Here is a 25,801-nt window from a genome sequence, read left to right on the forward strand (position 1 = left end):
AGCTCTTCCACCATAGAATAGTTTCATTTCATTTTACATTTCTGGGGAGAGTTGTAAGCATGGCTTGTGTTTTACTGGTGAGTTCTCAAACATTTCGGAAGAATTAAATCTTATTGTCTGTTACAATAATGTTATCAGCACATTCTTCTTGCATTGTTTGTACACAATCAGGTTTATCAGTGTTAGGACCCACCAAGGTAGTATCATGTGGGTCGATTTCACCGAAGGAAGATCTGATTATCTTTTGTTTTAAAAAAAAGCCCCAATAGAGATTTCGGAAACGATGACAAACTCCTTTAAATCATCCATATTCTCTTATGGACCCCACATCAGTGATCATATCGGTTAAGGGCTCCAGCTCGAGACTGATAGGTCCTGGGTTATCTATTATAATAAATAATAATCCTTAATGGAATTTATTCCAACTATCCCAATAACCCATTGTGTTATTGAATAACAATAATAATAAAAATTAATTCAACAAAGAAAATTTTCTTCCTGACGTAATCATTTACTTAAGCTGTACATTCGTATATGTAGTTATATGATAGATATCTATCTATCTATAGAAGGATAACAAAAGACTACATCACAAAATTGGTTCAAAACTCTTAATATCAGATTTTATCATAAAGAAAATTGTTTTCGCCGAATTCTCTTAATTTTTTTAGACTAATTTTAATGAAACTATCGATATATATAACATGAAATACTCTATGAAATTGATCGATACATCCATCATTGTCTTCAGTAAGTCCCTATATCACAACAGACCTGGTTTGAACTCCACTGGTCACTATTTCTCACTAGAACTTCAGGAAATACTTCGTTAAGGGAATCACTAGTGAGCATATGTTGAATAATATCTGATATTAATTAATTGTCTTAATCTTGACCGTTCCTTCTGCAAATATCAGTCCACCCTTTCCGATTATTATTGTTCATTTATTTTCATACCAATTACGTCTCGTCCCCGTTTTTTTTCTTATCGATATTTTAGTAAATTACATTCTCTGCCTGATCATCGTCATATACTACTTATGTGGTTATAGGTAAACCACACCACAATATAAGGAGAGTTTTCACTAGGAAATTAACATAAGATGAAATTAAATTGTAAGATATATGATCAGAATAAATATGGTTAACATGGGGTAAGAGAGTTAATCATGTATTTACAAATCACGTAATATGTGGAATAATACAAATTAGGCAAGAATTTGCAGATAGGGGTGAATGCTGAATAAACTTCTCAAAAAGGTTAGCAAGTGTAATAATAATAATGACAATCGTAAGATGTGTGGATAAGTTTAGGATATAAAAATTACGTCACCATATTATAAAATTCATTACTAACTAGTTAGGTTCAAAGTTGGCCAGGGTAAAAGAAGTGGCTGAACATATATATTCTTTGCCTGACAGTCGTCATATACTACTTGTGTGGATATAAGTAACATACACCACAATTGTATTAAACTTTTAACAAGAATTTGATTTCTTTATTTTTAATTAGGGTATAATTATAGTAATTTTTAATGTTAATAAACTGATCTAACCATTGAAGCGTTTATGATTAGTAAAGTTTCTAAGGTATCTAGGTTTACATCTTTTTTTTGTTTTTTGTCAAAATACTGATTTTGTTATATCCCGTGGTTGACTGTTTTCATTCAGTCATCAATTGTTATATCTGGTCGTCATTGATTATTATTATATCAGAATTGCTTATCACTTGTAAAAACGAGGAACCACTACAATTCCCATGTCACAAATGTAAGAACACAAAAACTGGTACAAGTTAAAGTTTGTTAACCTAGAAGAAATACGACAATGACGACGATGATGACGATGACTCTCATTGAAAATACACTCCTTTATACATATATAGATAGATTGGAAAAACAGAAGTAATGCCGAACACAAAAAATCCATAACGAGTAAAAAGAATGTAGTTTTGACTTTTCATCCCGTCATATCAGATTTTATGACTCGAACCTTATTCTGTGTTCGAACATCTGTTCGTGATTATTATAATTTCATTTATATAGTTACTAGGATATTGTTTTTATGGGTAGGCAATCCTCAGATGATAACGAATCATTTTTTTAATATGTAGACCATTCATAGTTATCTAATATAATGAATAGTTATATGGATTGTATCTATGTATATATATATATATAAACTGATAACAAATGTTGTCTACATATGCTGCGCTTCCAGGACACCCGTCTCGTCCTATTTGAGAATCGTCAGCTGGATATACCTCCATCCTAAAGTGGATGTTCACTCTGAAACTCGAACTCAGTATCATTCACTTCAAAAGTCATCACGTTATCCACTTAGCTACTGAGTCTTGCGTTACCTCAGAACATTGAATCCTCTCTAATTGTTAGAGATAACTTGAAGTTATTCATTGATAATATATTATTTTTGTATATAAAACTAAGAAAACTACTGATATCTTGTGACTATGATATTTGGTATTGTTATTAAAATACTATAAATTGATAAGAATAAATTGATTTCTTTAGTCTATATGACTGAAACATAGGATTATAATACTAATTCAATTTGTGTAATAAATAACTAAGCTTAAACCATATCATGTCTCAGTTTCAGATAAATAACTGAGAGACCACTAGCCACAAACATCTTAACAAAACACCGAGAATATTATAAGCAAAGATGGATGGTGGCTAGCAGTGGGATGTAGAACTTACGTTCCATTCTATTTGAGACTCGTCAGCTACCAATAGGAGACTGATCAATTGCAGTTCTAAAACAAAAATGTGAAATAACAAGTAAACAATATCAAGTGAATTTAAACTTCACCCTATTGAACAAGTAAGTGGCTATCTGAAATCAGTAGCTAAGTGGATAACGCGATTACGCTTTGAGCGAATTTTACTGGGTTCGAGTCCCGGAATAATCATCAACTCTGGGATACAGGTGTATCAAGCCAACGACTCCCAAATAGTACGAAACGCGTGTCCTGCATTCCACTGCTAGCCGTCATCTATCTTTGATTATAGTGTTTGTGACTTAAGTTAATATTCGAGGAGACCAAAGAGCACATTACTCCAGGAAATAAAAGTAGATTTGAAAAGGATGAATAACGACTATAAAGAATTGCCCAGGACAGAGTCGGATGAAGAATGTTGGTGGTCGGCCTAAGCTTCTCGACGAATACTAATTATTATTAAATGGATATTATAATTCATCTTTAAAATTGTATAAAATTTCAAAAAAAAATATTCTTTTCCCTAGATATTCACTTAAATAATTTAGTTATCGAAAATATAAAAAAAAAGAAAAAAAAGAAAAATGCACAAAATTTTTTTCCATCTTTCTAATAGTCACGACAAATTTTCCTGTTTGTCTGATTGTTTATTTTTTTTCTGTTTTTTTCTCTATTTTTTCGATATAAACAAAATTTTTTAAAAAAAACAAAAAACAAAAGAATGTATCATTCTAATTTAATTATAATGAAAACGCAACCATTATTTAATCAGTCTAAAGTAATAATAATAATAATCCTATTCCTATTCCTATTCATCTAATGTTGTTTTGTTATCCATTTGTTAAAATGGATAATAAATTGCATTAAAACAAGAATTAAAACTACCATTTTTTTTCATAATAAATAGATAAATAAATCGAAAACAGGTTTTGTAACGAGTAATAAGTTTGTAGCTTAGTTATTGATAAGTTTGAAGAATCGAAGAGAAGTTTGTAAAAATGATCTACAAGGCAGTGGAGCATCGTGAGGAGATGTAATTCCATGGTAGCCGGTGACCAACGATTGATTCATACGCCATTTGTTTCCTTAGGATACTGGAGCCCATGTGCACCATTGGTTTGGAATCAAGGTTTCCTAAATCCCCTAAGTGGACCCTTCGTGTCCATCAATCCGGTTAAAGCGTCGTCCTCTCACTGTCGTAAACAATACTCGTGGTGCGAGAAGGCAGTGAGTAGTTTTTCCTTGGCAGAGGCTATATATTCGCGTGGCCATGTGAGAGCATTTCGAGAGGGAGAGAGGACTCCCCCCACTCTCGGCCGTACCACAGCATTTGGAAGCTTTGATATTAAAACGTAACCATAATCTCAGGCTTGAACGAATGAATATTTTAATTATACTTAATTATTCAAACAACAACAACTTCAAAATCTGAGGGGAAATACGGAATACAATGGACTTCTCAGAATCAATTAGATGATTTGGACTTCACAGATGACCTAGCTCTCCTCTCTCATACACACAAACAAATGCAGATGAAGACAGCAAATGTAGCAGCAACCTCTGCATCGATAGGTCTCCACATTCACAAAGGAAAAAGCAAGATTCTCAAATACAACACGGAGAACAGCAACCCAATCACACTTGATGACGAAACTCTTGAAGAGGTGGAAACATTCACGTAACTGGGAAGCATCGTTGATAAACAAGGAGGATCGGATGCGGATGTAAAGGCGAGGATTGGCAAAGTAAGGGCAGCATTTCTACAATTGAACAACATATGGAACTCAAAACAACTCTCAACCAATTTCAAGGTCAGAATCTTTAATACGAACGTCAAGACAGTCAGTCGTACTGTATGGAGTTGAAACGTGGAGAACTACTACGGCCATCATCAGGAAGGTACAAGTATTTATAAACAGTTGTCTACGCAAAATACTCAACATCCATTGGCCGGATACTATCAGCAACAGCGTTTTATGGGAAAGGACGAATCAGCTTCCAGCTGAAGAGGAAATTAGGAAAAGACGTTGGAAGTGGATAGGACATTCATTGAGGGAATTCACCAATGTGCATTACAAGGCAATCCCTAACTTGGAATCCGGAAGGGAGGCGAAAGAGGAAGGCCGAAGAACACATTACTCTAGGAAATGGAAGCAGATATGAAAAGGATGAATGTTAACTGGAAAGAACTGTAAAGGAAGGCTCAGGACAGGGTTGGATGGAGAATGTTGGTGAGTGGGCTATGCTCCTCCACGAGGGGTAACAGGCGTAAGTAGGTAAGTAAGTAAGTAATTTTGTAGTTTACATTACAGAATGATCTTAGAGAACCACTGAATGCCAAAAATTATTGAAATACTGTTTCACCCTATTATGGAATTCCTGACTGTTTGCTGAAACATTCTAACCATAATGGACATTGTCTTAACCATTAATCAAAATTGCTTTTTCAGGCCTAGGTTAACTATTGTTGTTCATAGAAAATCAATGTACTCCAACATTGAACACTTAAATATGTTTTACATTGTAGTTATAATAGTTTGTGAATTTAATTGATTGACTGTAATCGAATGTTTATTTTTTGGGTTGGAACAAAGATTACTGCCCATATTTTTGGAAATAATCTGGTGTTAGCTGTTTGAGGTAGACGGAAGGAAATCCTGGATATACTTCTTGTTCTAATTAGCACTTATTTCTAAAGTCTACCTGTAATCATGGGAGCGATGAGGCTCTCAAAGTGGATTCGGCACTCATCCACTCTGTTTCACAGTTTGAGATGTTATTACTGAGCTACTTGGGTCAGTACAGGTCTCTCGTAGGACTGAGACATTAACAGCTAGTTGATTACATTGGTGAAATGCTCAGCTATCAGTCATTGTAAATTATCTAGTGAGTGAAATAAACCACCTTCTGATTACAGTTATTTAAATATAATTACTGGTCAGTGAAGAAAGACATTGTACAGGAAATGTTATTTTTTCTTAAAATATATTCTTCAGAGATCAGATTTATCCTTTTTGACTAAGTCAAAAGTACTTAGGGCATAGTATTAAAAAGTAACTATACGAGTTCACTAATTACATTTAGTGTAGCATTACAATTTAAATAATACTCTGGAATTACGTAAGAATGAACAAGTCATGACATCATATCATCTATAAAACCTCCAGTTTTATTCTTATCTTATTAATGTACCATTTGAATGAGTTTGTTATCTTGTTAAAAAAATAAAGATTTCTTTTCAAGAGTAAAGTTCAAAACCCCGGCAACTGGCTGTCGAACTTAGTTACCAGTGTGAACAAAAGTGGTCTTGATTCAGGTTTGTTCTCTGAGCTGGATGGTTTGGTCGTGGAGCATTCATCATCCTTCTGAACTACATCATCAGCACAAAGAAATAAACAATGACAGATTTAAGGTCAATAAGAACCAATCAACATCGAGGTGCACAGGACAAGCTGTGAATCACATGTGGAGAAATTCAAACACTTCACTTCTACCCGAAGTTTGTGATGATAATGTCGTTCAGAAGGACGATGAAAGCTCCACGACCAAACCATCCAGATCAGAGAATAAAACCTACATCAAAATCATCCACCTGAGCTACAAATCTTCTCCACCATCTCACAAAAGTAGTCTTCCGGTCAAATTTTATACTAATAAAACCTGTAAACAATAATATTTTTTTGTGTATATACAATAATAACATTTGTTGAAAGCAATAACATTATCTGTAAATTACTAAAGAAAAGAAAATCTCCTACCACAGATATACGGTAGTGAATGCAACCACATTTGGGGACAACCAAATGTATTCCAATACATTACAGAATGTTTTTTTTGGTAAACACTGACAATCATACAGTAAATACTTCATTACCAAAATATCAATCAATTATGTTAAATTTTGTTGTTCCTTCGTTTCCATACTAATCACTATCTATTCTAGTTCTCTTCTCTTTCATTCTTTCAACCTTCTACTTCTTCAGGTACTCCACTTTGGATTGGTGATATATATACTACTTATATCTGTCAACATTAGTAGTACACACTAAAATGCTATTTTTTTAAAAAAAACCAGTTATATACTTTTATTACTTATGAAAATGAAAAGATGTGATAGACTAATAGCTTTTATTCCTTTGAGATTACATGGATACACATTTTAAAACATAAGTTTTTCATTCTTTGAAAATGGATTGTCCTAATTAATATTTCTGTCTGTCAAATATGAAACAGTTATGACTGTAAAGTAAACACTTTAATTTTATGGTTGATTTAGATGACTATTGTGAACCAATAAGCCTTGAACTAATGTTTTAATCTTTTAGAAACACTTCTTATAGTTCTAGTGTAAAGTTACGAATAGTGAAATTCATTCCCGATTGGGAATTAAAAAAATAGCACTGCTCAGGAGTCCCATAATAGAACAAAACGGCTGTCCAGTGCTTCCAGGTTTTTCATGGTGGTCTAGCTTCAATTGACTCATGATCTCAACTCTATGAAATTACTAAAATCTCCACAAAACCCCTTTTGAAAATAGCATTAGTTGTATTGGAAGATGATTACTCAACAATGAGAATTGATTGAAGTTAATCAAATAGACCATTTGAAAACTGGGTCAGTAGTTTAAATATTAAACACTTGTTGTGAAACATGAAGGTTCTAAATATATAGATCCCTTATCGAGTTGTAAATGAACATTTCAAATGAATCACTACACATCATGTAATGATAACCTTAAGTTTACAGGCTGATTAACTAACTGAATAAATAGTTAACACAATTTAATATAATTAACATAATTGTAACTTCAGGCAATATCAAAGCAGTCCATACAGGATGTACGATACCAACAAGAGATCGATCAATTACAGTCGTAAATAACAATGAGAAGATACAAGTAAACACCACCAAGGGAATATAAACTTGACCCCATTGCACAAGCAGGTGGCTATCAGGACTCTGTAGCTAAGTGGATAATGTGATGGCACTTGAAACAAACGGTACTGGGTTCGAGTCTCAGAGTGAACATCAACTCTGAGATGCAGGTACATCCAGCTGACGAGTCTCAAATAGGACGAAACGCACGTCAAACTGGATTCCACTGCTAGCCACTATTCATCTTTGCTTATAATTTATTTAACATAAGTAGTTAAATGATTTTTATCAGAACGGAGTTTTGTGAAGATTTTTAGTAATTTCATATAGTTGAAATCATGAATCATTTGAAGCTAGACCACCATGTAAAACCTGTAAGCACTTAACGGCCGTTTTGTTCAATTATGAGACTCCTCATCAATGCTCATCCTTGATCCCGCCTCACGAAATTCAAACTCGTGACCTAAATGACTTTTTTTGTTTTTTAATTGCCTACTGTTCCCTAAATTTTTTTCCTTTTTCACTATTTTTGTGATCAATTTATGTAAATCCCTAAAAGTAAAGATTTAATATCCTTTAATATGATGAAATATGACAGAAAAGTAGTTCGATCTAGCTTTATAAAAATTAAAATAGAACAATAACAGATTACTAAATTAATACTTATTTTAATCAATAGTATGTTTCGATATGTGAATGAGTAAAAACTAACATATATCTATGTAGATATATATGGAGAGAGAAAGAGACAGTGAAAAGGATAGAAGTCATGTATAGACATGAACTTATCAATTGTAAGACCTTTTTTCATGACTTTTTTTAACTGTTAAATACTTCAGGATTTAACATAATGTGTAAACTCTGGAAGTGAATAGGATACAAATTGAGGAAAGTAATTAACTGCATCACAAGTCGAGCCCTCACCTGGTACCCTCAAGGCCAAAAGAGAATAAAAAGAAGACCAAAGAATATATTACACTGAGAAATGGAGAAAGATATGAGAAATGAACAAAAACTGGATCGAACTAGAATGGAAGGTTCATGATAGTGTAGGTTGGAGAATGTTGGCAGGCGACCTATGCTCCATTGGAAGTAACAGGCGCAAGTAAGTAAGTAAGTAAATTATCTGTAGAACTAAAGGTAATCAATATTGAAAGAAAAGTTATTTCTTTCCAGTTGATTCAATTCGATTTGTATAGTTTTCTGGAATTTGTACTTAGTTGTTTAATGAATGTCTTTATTTATACATATAACACTATTTTTATATGGACTAGAGTGAAAATCATCCAGTTACTTGTTTCTGATCTATTAGAAAGCAATCAATAATGGGATTATGGATTAATTCAATATGTTATTCGCTCAATTTGACATTTGATTTTATTCTGACAATGAATTATATTAAGTGGTTGAAGATAGTCGACAAGGAACCCTATTTAACTTAAACTTCTTGTTAGTTGGCATTCATCAGCAAGGTGTGCATGTAAGCATCAGTAAATTCCTAGGTTGTGGAACTGACTTGTGATGATATAATTTTATCAGGAAGTATCACTTTCGTTAAAGTTACTACTTGATGAGAATCAACTCGTTCGAAATTTAGATTTATTATTTCTTGTTGACTACCTCCAACCATCCTTTATCTCATCGTAATGCATACAATGTTATAACACATTAAATTTGTTTGGTTACATCTACTTCTTCAAAATAGTCAGTTTATTACTGTAATACAGAATGTTGGATACATGTTGTAAACCATGAAATCTAAAAACTACACTGTCCATAGGTAAAAACTTAAATTACATAATTTAGAACGACATCTTTCATAAAAACTCATGATACATCAAGTATTAAAAAGAAGAGATTTAAATGTTCAAGAATGAAAGCTTCCCTTATTAGTCATCTTAAATCAGAACAAAGAAATATAACTATTGAAAGTAATTAATTTGTAATCGAATTTTTCCACTGTACACCATTGTTTATTTGTTGTGTATTCATGTATGAAATAAAAACACTCTTGACGATAACAGTCAGTGGGAATATACATCTGATAATGTTCATTATCAGACAGTTCTACTGTATGGGGCGGAGACGTGGAGAACTACGAAAGCCATCATCTAGAAGATACAAGTGTTTATTAACAGTTGTCTACTGAACATACTTCGCATCCGTCGGCCAGACACTACCAGCAACTAGCTACTGTAGGAGACAGCAAACCAGATTCCAGAGGAGGAAGAAATCAGGAAGAAGGGCTGAAAGTGGATTGAGCATACTTTGAGGAAATCACCCAATTGCGTCACAAGGCAAGCCCTCACACATAGAAGAGGAAGATCAAAGAACACATTACGCTGAGAAACGGAGACAGATATGAGAAAAATGAACAACAATTGGATAGAACTAGAAAGGAAGGTTCAGGATAGAGTGGGTTGGAGAATGCTGGTAGGTGACCTATGCTCCATTAGGAGTAACAGGCGTAGTAAGTAAGTAATGTTCATTATTAGAATTTAAGTTAATTATTTTATTATCAATATGGTTGACTGAAGTTTGATCAGTCTCGGTTATTTGGAGCTAGTCGTCAAATAATGTGCAAATCCAAAAAAGATTTAACTAACAATATTAACAACAAAATGATCCAAACTCATTCCAATAACGATACAAAAATCATATTAATTTCAAAGTTACTTAACATCTGAATTCTGAAACTCAATAGATAACACGTTAGTGTTAAAAGCGAAAAGTACTGGATTCGAGCCTTGATGTGAATATTAACATCCAAATATAAATGGTAGATAGAGTCATAGAGACCTGAATAGAACGAATTCCGCATCCTAGATTCTAACACTGCTCAAAATCCCCTTGTTCTACGTATAAGTTATAATTACTTACTCAAAACACAAAATCTATAGTGATCTGGTGGTTTGTGTAACTACTAATTTGTATATACATTTAATTTTGTATGTATTTTACACAATAAAGTGTTTTTCATTATTCAACTACATAAATTGATACAAACTACTTCTATATATATCAGTATTACATAAATCATCAATTATCTTAGTATAATTGGTTTATAGAAGAATGTAAATGGAAAGAAATCTTATAGACTATGAAAGGATTCACTTATTACGACATTGTATAATTATCAGAAGAGGTTTATTTTTGTGGAGATTTTAGTAATTCTATAGTTGAAATCCTGATTCCGTTGAAGCTAGAGCATCATGAAAAACCTGGGAGCACTAGACGGCTGTCTCATCCTATTGTGAGACTCCTCAGCAGTGCGAATCCATGATCCCGCCTCACGAGATTTGAACTCAGGATCTATCATTCTCGCGTGCGAGCGCTTAAACTTTAGAATTATAAAATGTATGTTATTATTCACAAAAGATTAGGTTGATATTGTAAAGTGATGTAAAAGATGTTTGCTGCTTAAATAAAACCGTGCATATATATAGGTATGATATTATACAGAATTATGAATGATGGATGGCTCGGTTGTATTTTTAATTCTGTCTAACACGTGACTTTAGGTAAATCAGTTCATCAAATCTAGAACTATTTAGCTGAGTATATATGAATATTAACCACAAAAAAATAAAAACGACAGATATTTTCCTATGAGTTAAACAAGCTGATGGCTACCTAGAGTGTCTATATTAAATACCGGAAGTGAGTCCCAATGTTAAAATCAACACTCAGATTAAGATACATACATTAAGTTAATGTTAATCAGGATGAAATACAAATCCTGGATTCCAATGTTAGTTACATGTCAAAAATATACTTGGGTATAAATCTGTTTCAATTAACATGCAGTAACTTATATATAATGATTGGATGCGCACTGTTGAGAAGTCTCATACTAGGAAGAAACGGCTTTAAATGGAGGTCTAGCATTGATCGATCCATGAATTCAATGCAATCCAACAATCTCCACAACCACAAACTGAAAATGATCATGTATTCGCTAGTAGCTAGCTTGAAGGAGGAATTCCCCGGGTTCTAGGGACCAGTGGAGCTGAACTGTGTCAGATGTAAAGCAGCTACCCACTAAATGCAATGGAAGACAGTCGTACAATATCGTGGGTTGATGGCAGTTAGAAATTAACACCGTTGGAAGTTAAGCGTTCGCTCGTGACAGAAAGTCCTAGATTCCGTTCTTGTTTGTAGGATCGCGAATGCACACTACTGAGGAGCCCCATACTAGGACGGAACAGCTGTCAAGTACTTGCAGGTTATCAATGGTGGTCTTACATTGATCAATTCATGATCTCAATCTAAATTCAACAATCTTCACAACTTTGAGAACTATTTATGGACCAATGTGATATGCATATTTCCTATTGCATAATTGTTAGGTAAGTAAAGTATCCACATTCGTGTCCCTCTTATCATAAGCTTTATTTTGACCTATAAACTATTATTATAAAATTTATCATTCCTGAGTTATACCCAGTCTATTATTTACTGTCCCCCCTATTCACAGCCACATTTGGCTTAATCTTGTACAAATGTTATTTTCTATTTTATCGTACGATGTAGTCAGTTTGTTTGGTATATAAACCCAGTATGTTTGAGAAATAATGATTCATATTGCACAGACTGATATTGGTGTTCTTGACTTAACTGACTGGGGTAGGTAGAAAGGAGGACCGAGCAGTACTCAAGACTGCTCATACGACTTTTTGTGTGTCATTGGTCCGATCAATAAATTCACTGCTCTCCAACTGGCGGTCTTATCACGTCATATATTATATAAACAAGGCACGTACACGCACTCAATCAATATAACAACAACAACAACAACAAAAAATAAAATCAATAAATCAATCTTACTCTAGCAGCACCAGATGTATGAGGTTTCTCTAATAAATTCCATCCTTGCCTTTTTAAATTAGCATAACAACTATTACCAAATTCATCAATTAATGTAATTTGTCTTATACAATTTTCTTCTTTTTTTATTTCATCTTCAATTAAATCAATTTGTTGATGATAACGATGTGAACAACATGATTTAATAAAATTTTCATTAACCCCCCAATAATATAATTCTTCTTTAAAATCAATTACACATATCATATCATTATAATGTAATTTCTTGGATCGATAAAAATTCAATATATTGGAAAAAATAATTGGATTACGATCAAAATAATATTCATTATTAATTGGATCATAATCATCACATAAATTTAATAAATCATTAATATTATTAACATGATGTAATTTACCTAATCTTGTATTTGGATAACGATCAACAATATTCCATAATATTTCATGTTTAATACCACCAACATTAATTAATGCACGTTTAGATTTAGAATTAATTAGTTTTAATGTATTGAATGATAATGTAACTTCTTGATCTGTAATATTTTGTGTATTACATAATGGATCATTATTTATAATTGATGTATTTGGATGTTTTATATAGTTACCAGATAATGTTAATAATGATGATTGAATATAATTGGATTTTGGTATATCATTATCATGTGAAAACGGATGATGTATATTTGAATACTTATTTAAGTCGTCATTATTATACTGATGATGATGACGATGATGATCGTGATGAAGATGATCGTGATGAAGATGATCGTAATGATGATGATGATGATGTACTGTGTTCATGGAATCAGTTGTTGTTGTTGTGGTGGTGGTGTTGGTTTTATGAATTTTCTCTAAACTACTATATAATATTGGTAAATAAGGTACTTTTGAATGATTCAATGAATGATTATTATAGACATAATCATTAAATTGATAATTCATTGAATGATGTATATTATCAAATGTATTTTTTCTTTTATAATTCAAATTAAAAAATAAATGTGAAGGTTCTGATCTCCAATTAGGTCTGATTTTTTTACTCCATGAATGTGTTAACTGTTGGTGCTGTTGCTGATGATGGTGGTGATGATGATGATCAAGGTGATCAAGTCGATTATCTACAAGAGGTAATTGTTTTTCATATTGTACAACTAATAATGGTTCATTCATTGTTGTTATTTCTTTATGTTTTAAATTGGATAATGATGATGATGATGGTGATGATAAAACATCTGTTGATGTTATCGTTGATGATGTCAGTATTGCTTCATTGTTTATTGAAACTCCTGGATTACTTTTTGATTTATTCATTTTAAAATTCAATGATTGAATTTGAATTGGTTCATTTGAATAACTAGCTCTTGTATGATAATATGGTGTAGAAGAAGATAGTGAATAGTTGGCTGAATTCTCACAAAAGGGATAAAATCTATATTTATCTCTTGGTGTCACTATTGATAATCCTTTGTACAAGTTACCATCCGCTTCTGTATATGTGATAGTTAAATCTTCTGGATCATCTTGTTTCATTATGACAAAACAATTTGGATACCGTCGTGGTTGATAGAAATGTAATGCATCTTTATATAAATAAGCTTTAATGAATAATAAGAATCGATAATTTACATGGATACCCTTTAGTTGGATAACAAAAGATCATCATTATTTGCATAAAAAAATGTCACATTTCATTATCATAATATTAAGTCAATAATATAGAAGTCAGTAAATGGGTACTGATTTGTATTTTATTCCCAATAATAATAATAGACCAATAAGAATACTGGAAATATTTTTCACCCCATATTTTTAATTAACCAATCAAATTTTAATAAAAATGATGATTATTCATTGTCTGATAGTTTGATTGTCACAACGTTTTTTTCATAGTTGAAAGCATGAGTCAATTGAAGTTAGACTATCAAGGAAAACCTGGAAGCACTGGACGGCCGTTTTGTCCTATTGTGGGACTCCTCAGCACTAAATCTCCACAAAAAAACCCCTTTTCATTATAATCATATGCTCACTAGTCACTAGCTTCAAGAGGTAATTCCTGAAGTTCTAGTGAGAAGCAGTGACCAGTAGAGTTCAAACCACGTCTGTTGTGAGATAAGAACTCACTAAAGGCAATTGGTGAACGGTTGCTGAAACTTCGTGGATTGGTTGAAGTTCGACAATAACACCGTTGGATGCCGGCTCAGTGGTCTATCGGTTAAGTGCTGTGGCGTGAGACTGGTAGGTTCTGGTTTCGGATGTCGCGAGTTGGGATCGTGGATACGCACTGCTGAGGAGTCCCACGATACAACGATACGGCCGTCCAGTACTTCCAGGTTTTCCATGGTGGTCTAGCTTTCATTGACTCAAGCTTTCAACTATGAAAATAATAAATTTCCACAAAAAACCCCTACTGATTACAACGTTTTTTGTTTGTTTTCAATAACGATTTTACGCCATTATTACAAATTAACTTGATGATCATAAATGTACATTGAATGAATATTGTAAGATAAAAAGATTGAATCAGAATTCCTTTGTCAATGGGGGTAAAGATAAGATTATTTTATGGGAATTATAATCAATTCTCATATGATTTCATAAGTCTGGGGATAATAAAATGATAAGATAATAGCAAATGTTCAGTAGGAGACATAAATAACAAAAAGTTTAAATAAATTATGATCATACTACTAATGTATAATGTGAAACGTTTTTTAAAGAGCTGAAAATTTAAAGTACATTTCATCAAACAATGAAGTGTTGAACAGTTTCTTCCAGATTACTTTATGTTATTCAGGGATGTATATATATATATATATATATATATATATAAATTTCACTTGGGAACCACGGTATCATGTTAATTAGTTCTGTGCGTTGGCGGAGTGCCCCAGGGTATAGTTTTGGGGCCAGTGTTATTTCTCTTGTATATAAATGACCGTCCTTGTCTCCTATGTTCATCGGTCTTACTATATGCTGAAGATGTCAAGATAGGTGATAGCTTAGAACATAAAAATGACCTGGAGTAGTTTTTTGAATGGTCTCAAACTTGGCAGTCTCCGATAAATACTTCCAAGTGCATTGTGATGAATATTGGTCATCAAGGTACAGATACATATATAGTGAATAACACTGAGCTACCTATTGTCAGACACATAATGACTTATGAGTCATCGTTAGCCAAGACTTAAAAAATACTACTGTACGTTGCCGTGTAATAACCGCCAAAGGCTTTATAATCCCATGGTCAATACGTAGGGCCTTTAGTCATGTCGACGCTAAAACGTTTTTGATTTTGTATATAGTATCCGTGCGTCCTAAACTTGAGTACTGCATACAAGCTTCTATCCATTGCTTAAAACAAGACAGTGAGCTTTTTTAAAAGGTTCACAGAACAGCAACCAAGCTGATTCCTAGAATAGTGAAGCTTCAGCATGATGCACGACTGGCTAAATTAAACCCATTCTCGTTGTCATATCGAAGAACCGGAGAAGGCTTGATTACAGTTTTAAAATTACTTAGTGATAAATTTGCACCTAATATACCCTCATTTTTTTGTATTCCAAAACAGAGAATTTATGAGGACACTTGAAAAATGTTCACATGCCCAGAACAAATTGTAGTATCGGTGTATATGTTAAGCCCATATACTTTATCCTAGTTGCTGGCCAAGCCAATTCACCTGTACATTGAGTCATCTTTTGATCTTGTTAATCATTTGCTTATTAACCTTGACTATACTTTTATATGAGCATATATGTGTACACTTCGTATCTTATTCATCATATGTCTGTCACTCATTTTTGTCCGACTATAAATGTTGATTAACGCTTGCTTAAATTGAGTTGGCTTCACAGCCAATCTCCAATACGCATTATTTTTGCATCACCCACGAGTTGGCTTCCCAGCCATCTCCACTGCATGTCATTTCCGCCTCGTTCACTTCCTTCGCTTATTCGCCTGTTCACTCGCTCGTTATTATTCGCTCAGGTGTTGCTAACTTTCTGACCTGAGTTATTCGGCAATAAACTGTAGTTGCTGCTATCCTTTGTCTTCTGATTTTACGCGCCGTTAAGATTAGAATTATATCGGTTATCGAAACGAACGATTAACGAATCGTGGCACTACAGAATTGAATGCCTCGCCGAACGAACACGGACAAGAATCGACAACCTCTGCGTACGAACTCACTACATAATTGGCGACCGCAACGAGCGAACACAAACCAAAAATGGAACCGTCGACGACATATTCTGTTATGATTCGAATAACCTCTATATGCTTATTATTACAATAATTTCATATCATCAACTAACGTGGAATTATTTTTGTTCGTATTAACGTTAAACTATGGCATTTACGCTGTCGAATCACTAATCGAACAAATCATAATTATATGGACAGTACACGTTATGATATTCGAAACTCACTGGATTATTTTAATTATCCAATGACGAAAAATTTTCCTGATTCGGGTGAGTTCGTTCCAATTTTTTTTTCATGTTATTTTCGGCCTAATATTACACTCTATCATAGACATAAGTTTGGAATCATACTCCCGACAGTAGGAACTTATGTTCACTCATCTCATGGGTACTCAGCAATCGTCGTTTCCTACATTTTCAGCGACAACCTAAACCGAACTTCCGCAATTTTTGTTTTACGATGATCCCTACTTTAATGTTTATACACAAATCAAGTATTCGACGCCGCATTACCAGCCGATTTGTAATGATTATGTTCATATTATCTATTCATTCACATGTATAACCGAATGCTGCATCATCGATTACCTATAAACACTATTCGATTACTGCAACTAATATTCTATTTCCATTGCACTGTACACTAGAACATAGAGTTTAGAGCTGGTCTCTCAAAGATACACTCTTGTTCGTCACATTCAAGTTAGTCTCACTCGCCGTCATCGATAATCATATGTATTGGTATTTTTGTTATACCTTAATACGGTTTACTTACTTGTCAGCTGACTATCGACCTTCATATCGAATCATCAGTGAGTACAATTAATTGCCTCAACACGTTGGATCGCTATATGTCGACTCTTTCAAAAAAAACCTGGATCGACTGAGAGACTTTCATTGCCAGAAATAACACAGGCCATCTAGCCTTCTATCCTTTCCAAACTGAAACTGTTAAGTCCCCATTCTTCAAACTGTATAACTAACAAAACTATATCGGCGAGACTAAACTATATGGACTAGCCAATCAGAAGCTTTCGCGGGTTTTCAAGGTCTCGGCGGTAATTTCGGAACATGATGCTTACGTACGATCGCTTTACAGCGGATTTTCGAAAAGACGTGATAAATGAGCGACTACAAGAAAAGGGATTATTAGGAAGCTCCTATACTTGTGACTGCGGTAGTCAAATGACCATTGTACGGTGTGCAGACTATCGTGATGATATTATCTTTCGATGTCCTTCATGTTGGAAGAAGAAATCAGCTCGAACAGGGACTTTTTTCGCTCGGTCAAAATTAAGGTTGAGACAAATTATGCTCCCTGTTGCGAATTGGATAATAAAAGCACCGGTAACACTAGCTGCCACCTTTGCCGATGTAAGCGAAGTTTTTGCAGTTCAATGGTACGAGTTCTGCCGAGATATTTGTGCAACAAAACTGACAAGCGTACAGCAATTGTATGGAGGAGTGGGGAATATTGTTGAAATAGACGAAACGGTTGTAAGGAAACGCAAATTCAACCGTGGCCGTTGTATTAAAGAAGATTGGGTAAGTACCTTTTCCATAAATATACCTCACAGATCCTTGGAATATATGATAGATCATTACAAAAAGGACATTTCCAAAGAGTCAGGAACCGGCAGGCACCAACAATCATACCGATTATACAGCAATATGTGCTGCTGGGCACTACTGTTTATACAGATGATTGGGGAGCGTACAGGTGTCTAGGTAGACTGGGATATGTGCATGAAGTCGTTATACATAAGCGCCATTTCGTTGACCCTACTACTGGGGTGCACACTGACAACATAGAAGCTATGTGGTCAAGACTGAAAGGGTTTTTGAGACCTTATCATGGCTCCAGAGGCAGACTACTATGGAGCCATATGGATGAATTCATGTACCACATACAATATGATTTTAGAACTTCCGAACCTATATCCAACCTTGATAAGTTTTTAACTCATGTAAAAGAACAGTATCCACTTTAATTCCTTGGTTTTGTATAATAATTTTTTACTGTACACTAACTGTCTTCTGATTGGCATATATTTCTCAAGGTCATTTAAGATTCGTTCAAAGGTCGTCCATGTTCTTTAGTCTCGCCGCTATATCTTAAGGGATTGATCAAAATTTTAATATTATGTAGCTAGTGGAGTTGTGTTTTAATGATTTAAACTTCGAGCTCAAGTTCTGGAACTGCCTCTAGTACGAAATTTTCACTAGTAGTAGAGTATATGAATTAGTGCCCAAATAATGTGCTGTATTTAAACTCATTTGGTCAAGACCACATTGAAAACTAATCTCAGTGAACTGACCGTAAGCCAAGTGATTTATATAAACATTTTGCAGATTTAAAACGTTGAGAGGATTACAGTTCCTGAAAACCATCAAATTTCGCAACTTTATTCTTTCTGATTAGGATTTTCAAAATTCATGACTTAACCCCACAACGTCAAGTTTTCTACAGTTACTACTCTAAAATTATTGCTATAATGTTTATCATTCTTAAAACTCAGGAGGATAAGTTGACTCATGTTAGTTACTGAGGTAAATTTTAAAAAAATCCTTCCATCGCTTATCTTTGCAAATTTGACTGTGATATAAGAAGTTTCATGTCAACAGTTTATGTTCAGTAATTGAAGAACACTTATAACTGGTTTTTTGTTAATTTCTGAATGATTATACTCGGAGTTTATACTGTCACAAATGGTTGTTTTTAGTTGAAGCTTAGAACATTACTGGTTAATCAAATTCAAACTGTATGAGTTTTGCATAGTTACCTTAGTATAACGTCATTTGTTGTAAACTTTATATCCCCATGTTTAGTTTTCGATTGCATTCTATCGGATTAAATTTTAAAATCCATGGTTAAACTGGGATTCGTTTCTTTAGAACCACTTTTCCTTGAAGATATAGCCACCTATGTATATCCAATTGAAGAAACACTGCAATGATAACTGAGGAGAAACTAACATCGTGAAAAAAGGTTCACACTGTTCACCTAAACATTCTTAGTAAAAATCATATTTGAAATAATCTGAGCGATTGATATTTAAATAGTTTCAAAGTTTCGTCCAGCGAACATGTCTGGACATCTTCAGGGTATTATTACTCAGTTAAATACGTAGATACGTGTACATTATTACACACAAATTAGCGTATATATTACCGTCATATAGAAAGTCAGTTAATGCTCAGTCATCAAAAATCGTTTGTAAGAATGAGTTCGAATCGCACAGTGGATATCGGCCTTATCAGGCTTTCAGATAAGCTTTGGTAATGAGTGTCACTCAGCACAAAAATAATTCACAGAGCTTCAAATATAATGCTTTAAGCAACCTACCCAATTTTAAAATTATAAAAATTTAAATAATCCGAACAGTCTGTCTTAAAAAAGAGTAAAACAGTTTAACTTGAATAACATACTGAAAGTGTAGTGGCTGGTACTGGGTCAATCTCACATAAGTTATTCTAGCCACTGAAAACATCAGTCTATTCATTCTTCTCAAGTCACATTTTCACCCTGTCACTTACTCGCTTATTAATCCTGACTGTTTCGTTATATGATCGGATGTGTACCAACCACGCACCTTACTCATTATGTGACTGCAATTTATTCTTATCTGGCGATAAACATGGATTCACGATTGGTTGGTTCACTCGCCTTCTCCACCACGCGTCATTCCGTTTTCTTTCACTTTCCGATCCATTCTCGTATCTGACTTATTTAATTCCGTTATTCACTAACGCGAGTTATGTTGATGATTATATATACGATGGTAGACAAAATGTATATTTCGACAGTGATCATTTGGTAACGACCATTCTTCTGATCTAACTGGAGTAAGGACTTTGGTCACTGAAATGGTGAGCCCATCGACGACGAACCTAATGCAGCAAACTAGGTTGATGAAAAACCTTCCTCACTCCGTACTTTCCACAGAGGGACTCAACGTGGCTTACTCAGTAGACAGCCTCGTTGATAATATCATCATATCGCTACTAAAATGGTAAGCTCGATTTCGAAATAAACGCACCTAGCAAATCTGCGCAGACGGTTAAAATCTGGAACTCTACTCATCGGATTAACGGACTAAGTGGCAGATTTAATTGACGAGCAACTCAAACGACTCATTAAAGCCGGTAAATCAGAGACACGGACGTTCGCTATCGCATGTCATATATTTCCGACGTACTTACTAGCTGCTCGCATATTGAAAATCTGCAACCTGTTAAGTAAATTGGCGGTCTAGTGACACGCGTGTGCACATGAATCGTCAGTCTAGACAGCCGAGAAAACATCCTGCGCTCTGGCAACGGCACGGTCGCAGCCATCATCACTCTCGAAACGGTTAGCAACTCTTTCAAAAGCATAAGATTGAAGTCACAATTCCGATTGTAGGGACTAATATTCTCAAGATCTAACTTATGTTCATTCATCGCATTTGTACATAGTAAATGTCGTTTTCTACTTTCATAACAACAATCTAAATCGAACCTCGGTCATTTTTTGTTTAATAAATTATCATATCTATACACGCATTACCAGCCGATTAATTAACGACTATGTTCATCTTATTTATTCGTCCACATATATAATTGCATTCTGTATCATTCATTACGCAATAATACTACTGCACCATTGAAATTAATATTCTATTCCCATCGTACTGTATACCAGAAAATAGAGTTTAGAGCTAGTCTCTCAAGAATGCCCCTCTGTTCATTACATACATGTCAGTCTCACTTCCTATCATCGGTTATCGTATATATATTGGTATTTTATCGTGACTTAGTGCTGTTTAACTTCGCCTGTAGCACTTCTATATTTACTGACGGTCCCAAGCTCACACATAGGAAGGCCCGGTATGAGGTAGGCAAACTCATCCAATAGAAAAGAACCTTGCTAAAAAATGCCATTTAGATTAAACAAATTACGCCGTTTAAACTCTTTGCTGATGGTTGAAGGGAGAATTATGATGCCTCGTGGTGAATGTCACGGTTCTTCAGAAGTCACGAGGCCGATACATCTAACAAACAGACAAACCATTAATGTAACTATATAAAGTGTTCAGAGAATGTGGGAGAACGGTAGGATCAGTCAAGCAGCTGAGAAAATGGGAAGATACAAATTGGCCGTACTCGTGGTCAGTGAAACCCATTAGACCCAAGCTGGACAACAAAGGATAGATTATATTGTACTCCATCCACGAAGAGGAAAATGCCCCACACACTCATGGAGTTGTTATAATTCTGTCCAAACACACAAGAAATGCACCCTCAGGATGGAAATGTTCTGGACAGAGGATCATCAAAGCATCCTTCAAAACAAAGAACGAGGGGATCACAATGAATTATATCCAAAGTTATTCACCTACCAATTATAGCAACGACGGCGATAAAGATGAGTTCTGCGAGAGGCCGCATTCGATCATAGCAAATTATTTGTTTGAACGTTTGGGCTATCTGTTCCTGTTGTCTATATATTTCAACAAGATATCTAGTTTTGTTTGTTTTAATACACTTTTATGGTCATTAATCGCACAATCTATTCAGGTGCGTTTCTGAAATGTGTACAACCTTTCGCTGTAAAGGTTACAAAAAGCTCAACCAGAGATATCATGGTTGCTGGCAATATGCAGCGAAAAGAGTGTACATTTTTCAGATGTCGATTAACCGGACTGCTAAATTCTAACAGGCAATCACTCAATATTTATCATCAGGATCGACAAAAAATTAAGAAACGGAAACTTGTTGAAGTACTTTGTGCTGAGGATTCTATATTGTACCGAAAGTATTATATTGAATATAGCTAATAATAATAAAGAAAAGATCTCCTCATACTGATGGAGACCTAAAAACTGAAATCGGAATGGGCATCACAGGATATGAACATATCTTGTAACGATACGAACTAGGGGAGAGGGACGAAAAAGGGTAGAGATTCACAAACCTATGTGCATTCAACAAATTGTTTATGGGCGGCACAATATTCCCATACAGACACACACACACACAAAGCTACATGAGTCTCACCAGATAACACCACGGAGAACGAGATAGATCATATTTGTATTAATAAAAAATCCAGAAGGACAATGAAAGACATGAGAACTAGGAGAGGGACTGCTATAGCTTCAGATCACCGTCAGGTTGCGGTCATCATGAAACTAAAGTTAAAGAAACACTGGACATCTGTGAAAATAGCGGTACAATGGGTCAATACTGACTTCATTTGACATACTGACAAACTCAACGAATTCAAGATAACTCTCATTAACGTGTAGTGACCGGCCAGTCTCGATAAGAACACGATTGGAATAACAGAAACAATTATTATTATTGTAACCAATTGTACCAGAGATTGTTTTGCTGTATTTGTTTAACTGTATCCGTTTCACTTCTTGTTCCATATACCGCCTGGTTTGGTTCGAGCTTGCTCACGCACTGCTTGTTCGCTTGTACTCTTTGGCACGTCTCGGTATTATTTCGATACCACGAGATCGCCAATAAATATACTTGATCTGGACTAGTAAAGCCTTCTGGTTTACGGGCTATCAAGGGAACCAAGTCATATTTGTACGCGTAATCGAATAGTAGTGGTGATCATAGTCCGTCCACGACTCGACATCCACTACAAACGGGTCCCAAGCTCTACAGAGATATGGTAAATCAGAGAGGCTAGTCAAGGGCAAAGAAGGAAAGACAATCACTGAGATTCAAGAACAGAGGAACAGATGGGTAGAATACTTCGAATAACTGCTGAATAAACCAGCTCCATTGAATCCACCGGACATCGAAGCAGCACCTATAGACGTTCCTATATCTATCACTCCACCAACAATCGAAGAAATCAAGATGGCCAACAGACAAATCAAGAGCGAGCAAGCAGCAGGACCTGACAATATACCAGCTGAAGCACTAAAGTGAGACACTGAAGTAACTGCAAACATGCTTCACCTTCTATTCACGAGGATTTGGGGGGAAGAACAAGTGCTGATGGACTAGAAAGAGGGATACGTCGTCAAGATATCAAATAAAGAAGATCTGAGCAAATGTGAAAACTATAGAGGTATAACGCGACTACCGACACCATGCAAAAGTTTGGAACAGTGTTGCTAAACTGGATGAAAGATTAAGTGGACGCCCAATTTTGAGATCAATAGACTGGATTACTTAAGGATTGGTCATGCACAGACCGAATTGCAACACTTTAGATCATCGTCAAACAATCAGTTGAGTGGAACACGTCAATATACATAAACTTCATTGACTATGAGAAGATACTTGACAGTGTAAACAGAACGCTTTGGAAACTTCTACACTACGGAGTTCCTGAGAAGATTGTCAGCATTATCCGGAACTCCTACGATGGACTACGGTGCGAAATGGTGCATGGAGGACAGCCGACAAACGCATTCAAAGTAAGGATTGGAGTCAGAAAAGGCTGTTTACTCTCTCTCTTCCTCTTTCTTTCGGTGATTGACTGGACTATGAAAACCTCGACACCTGAGGGGAAGCACGGAATACAATGGACATCTCAAAATCAATTAGACTATTTGGACTTAGCAGATGACCTAGGCCTCCTATCCTATCCACATAAACAAATAGAGACGAAGACAATGTAGCAGCAGACTCTGAATCAATAGGCCTCAACATACACAAAGGAAAAAGCAAAATCCTCAAATACAACACGGAGAACGCTAAGTCAATCACGCTTGATGGTGAGACTCCGGGAAATTTAGAAATATTGACGTACCTGGGAAGCATCATTAATGAACAAGGAGGATCTGATACAGATGTAAAGGTAAGGATTGGCGAGGCAAAGACTCATTCACACAATTGAATAACACAGAACTCAAAACAACTGCCAACCAATATCAAATTCAAAATTTCCAAAACAAACTTCAAGACAGTCCTACTGTACGGGGTTGAAACGTGAAGAACCATTACAACCATCGTTAAGAAGATATAAGTATATTTAAACAGTTATCTTCTCAAAATACTCAACATCCATTGACTGGATCCCATCGGCAACAGCCTACTATGGGAAAGAACAAACCATCTTCCATCTAAAAATGAAATTAAGGAAAGCACGTTGGAAGTGGATAGGATATACATTGAGGAAATCACCAAACTGCATAACTAGACAAGCGCTAACTTGGAACCGTGAAGGGAAGCGGAAAAAAGGAAGGCCAAAAAACACATTGCGTCGGGAATAGGAAGCAGATATGAAAAGGATGAATAGCAACTGGCAACAATTGGAAAGGATTGCTTAGGACAGAGTTGGATGGAGAATGCTGGTGGGCGGCCTATGCTTCCCACGAGTAATGACAGGCGTAAGTAAGCAAGTTAGTGCGGTTTCTTAACAAAAAGAGTCGAGCTCGTCCCCAATCAGACTTCACAAACCTTGCTAGACCAAAAAGAAATATTACCCATCAGTGTAGTTATCATCTAACGACTGGATTGTTTTTATCTCATATAAACTACATGTACGTAAATTCGAATCCATTAATCTCTAATTCTAACTATTTACTCTATCATGGCTTATTAGAACATGTTCATATTTCGGTACTCTTTATCTTTATATTGTGTCGGTACTACGGACATGTTTTAACGGATCTGTTATATTCTACCCTAATTATTATCATGATTTATTCCAATATTATTCCTACAATTTACTACTGTTTTCACGGTATGTCGAATCGCTCATATGAATGTGTTATATTATCATCCAGATAGTGACGATATAAATACATGTAGATTTTTTGTACGCTTATTAATTTGCTTATAAACACATAGTAAAATTCCATTATCTCTGTCCACAATTTTACGACATTCATGTGCACTTTTTTTACATAAATGACAAATTTCGTTTAAACACTCACTTTTCACGTGACACTGTACATAATTAGGTATAGTACTATTTTTTTTCGCTACTTTTTAACGTTATCCACATAACTCTTCAGTGTCATTTTCGGAAACAGGCATTTTTCAAATTAATGTGCTATTTTCTACAATGAGGTTTCGTAAGGGCTGGTACTGGGTCAAGCTCACATAAGTTATTCTAGCCTCTGAAAAGATCAGTCTATTCATTCTTCTCAAGTCACATTTTCATCCTGTCACTTCATTGCTTATTAATCCTGACTGTTTT

At 34.8% G+C, this 25,801-nt stretch overlaps 1 protein-coding gene across 1 annotated transcript in view; it reads right to left on the bottom strand.

Annotated features, from left to right (window-relative positions):
• Window positions 1-9,303: 9,303 nt before the first annotated feature.
• The window catches only part of Smp_141510 (family S9 non-peptidase homologue (S09 family)), a gene marked incomplete at its 3' end in the record, with an annotated part of 44,473 nt that continues 27,975 nt past the window's right edge, over window positions 9,304-25,801 (bottom strand). The window contains exons 7-9 of the mRNA XM_018798302.1: window positions 13,738-14,037; window positions 12,443-12,975; window positions 9,304-9,402 (exon numbers count right to left, since the gene is read on the bottom strand). Of these exons, the coding sequence (XP_018653257.1) occupies window positions 9,304-9,402; window positions 12,443-12,975; window positions 13,738-14,037 (932 nt within the window). The remainder of the gene's footprint in view (window positions 9,403-12,442; window positions 12,976-13,737; window positions 14,038-25,801) is intronic.

The sequence above is a fragment of the Schistosoma mansoni genome, chromosome 6 (genome assembly GCF_000237925.1).
Source record: "Schistosoma mansoni strain Puerto Rico chromosome 6, complete genome".
NCBI lineage: Eukaryota > Metazoa > Platyhelminthes > Trematoda > Strigeidida > Schistosomatidae > Schistosoma > Schistosoma mansoni.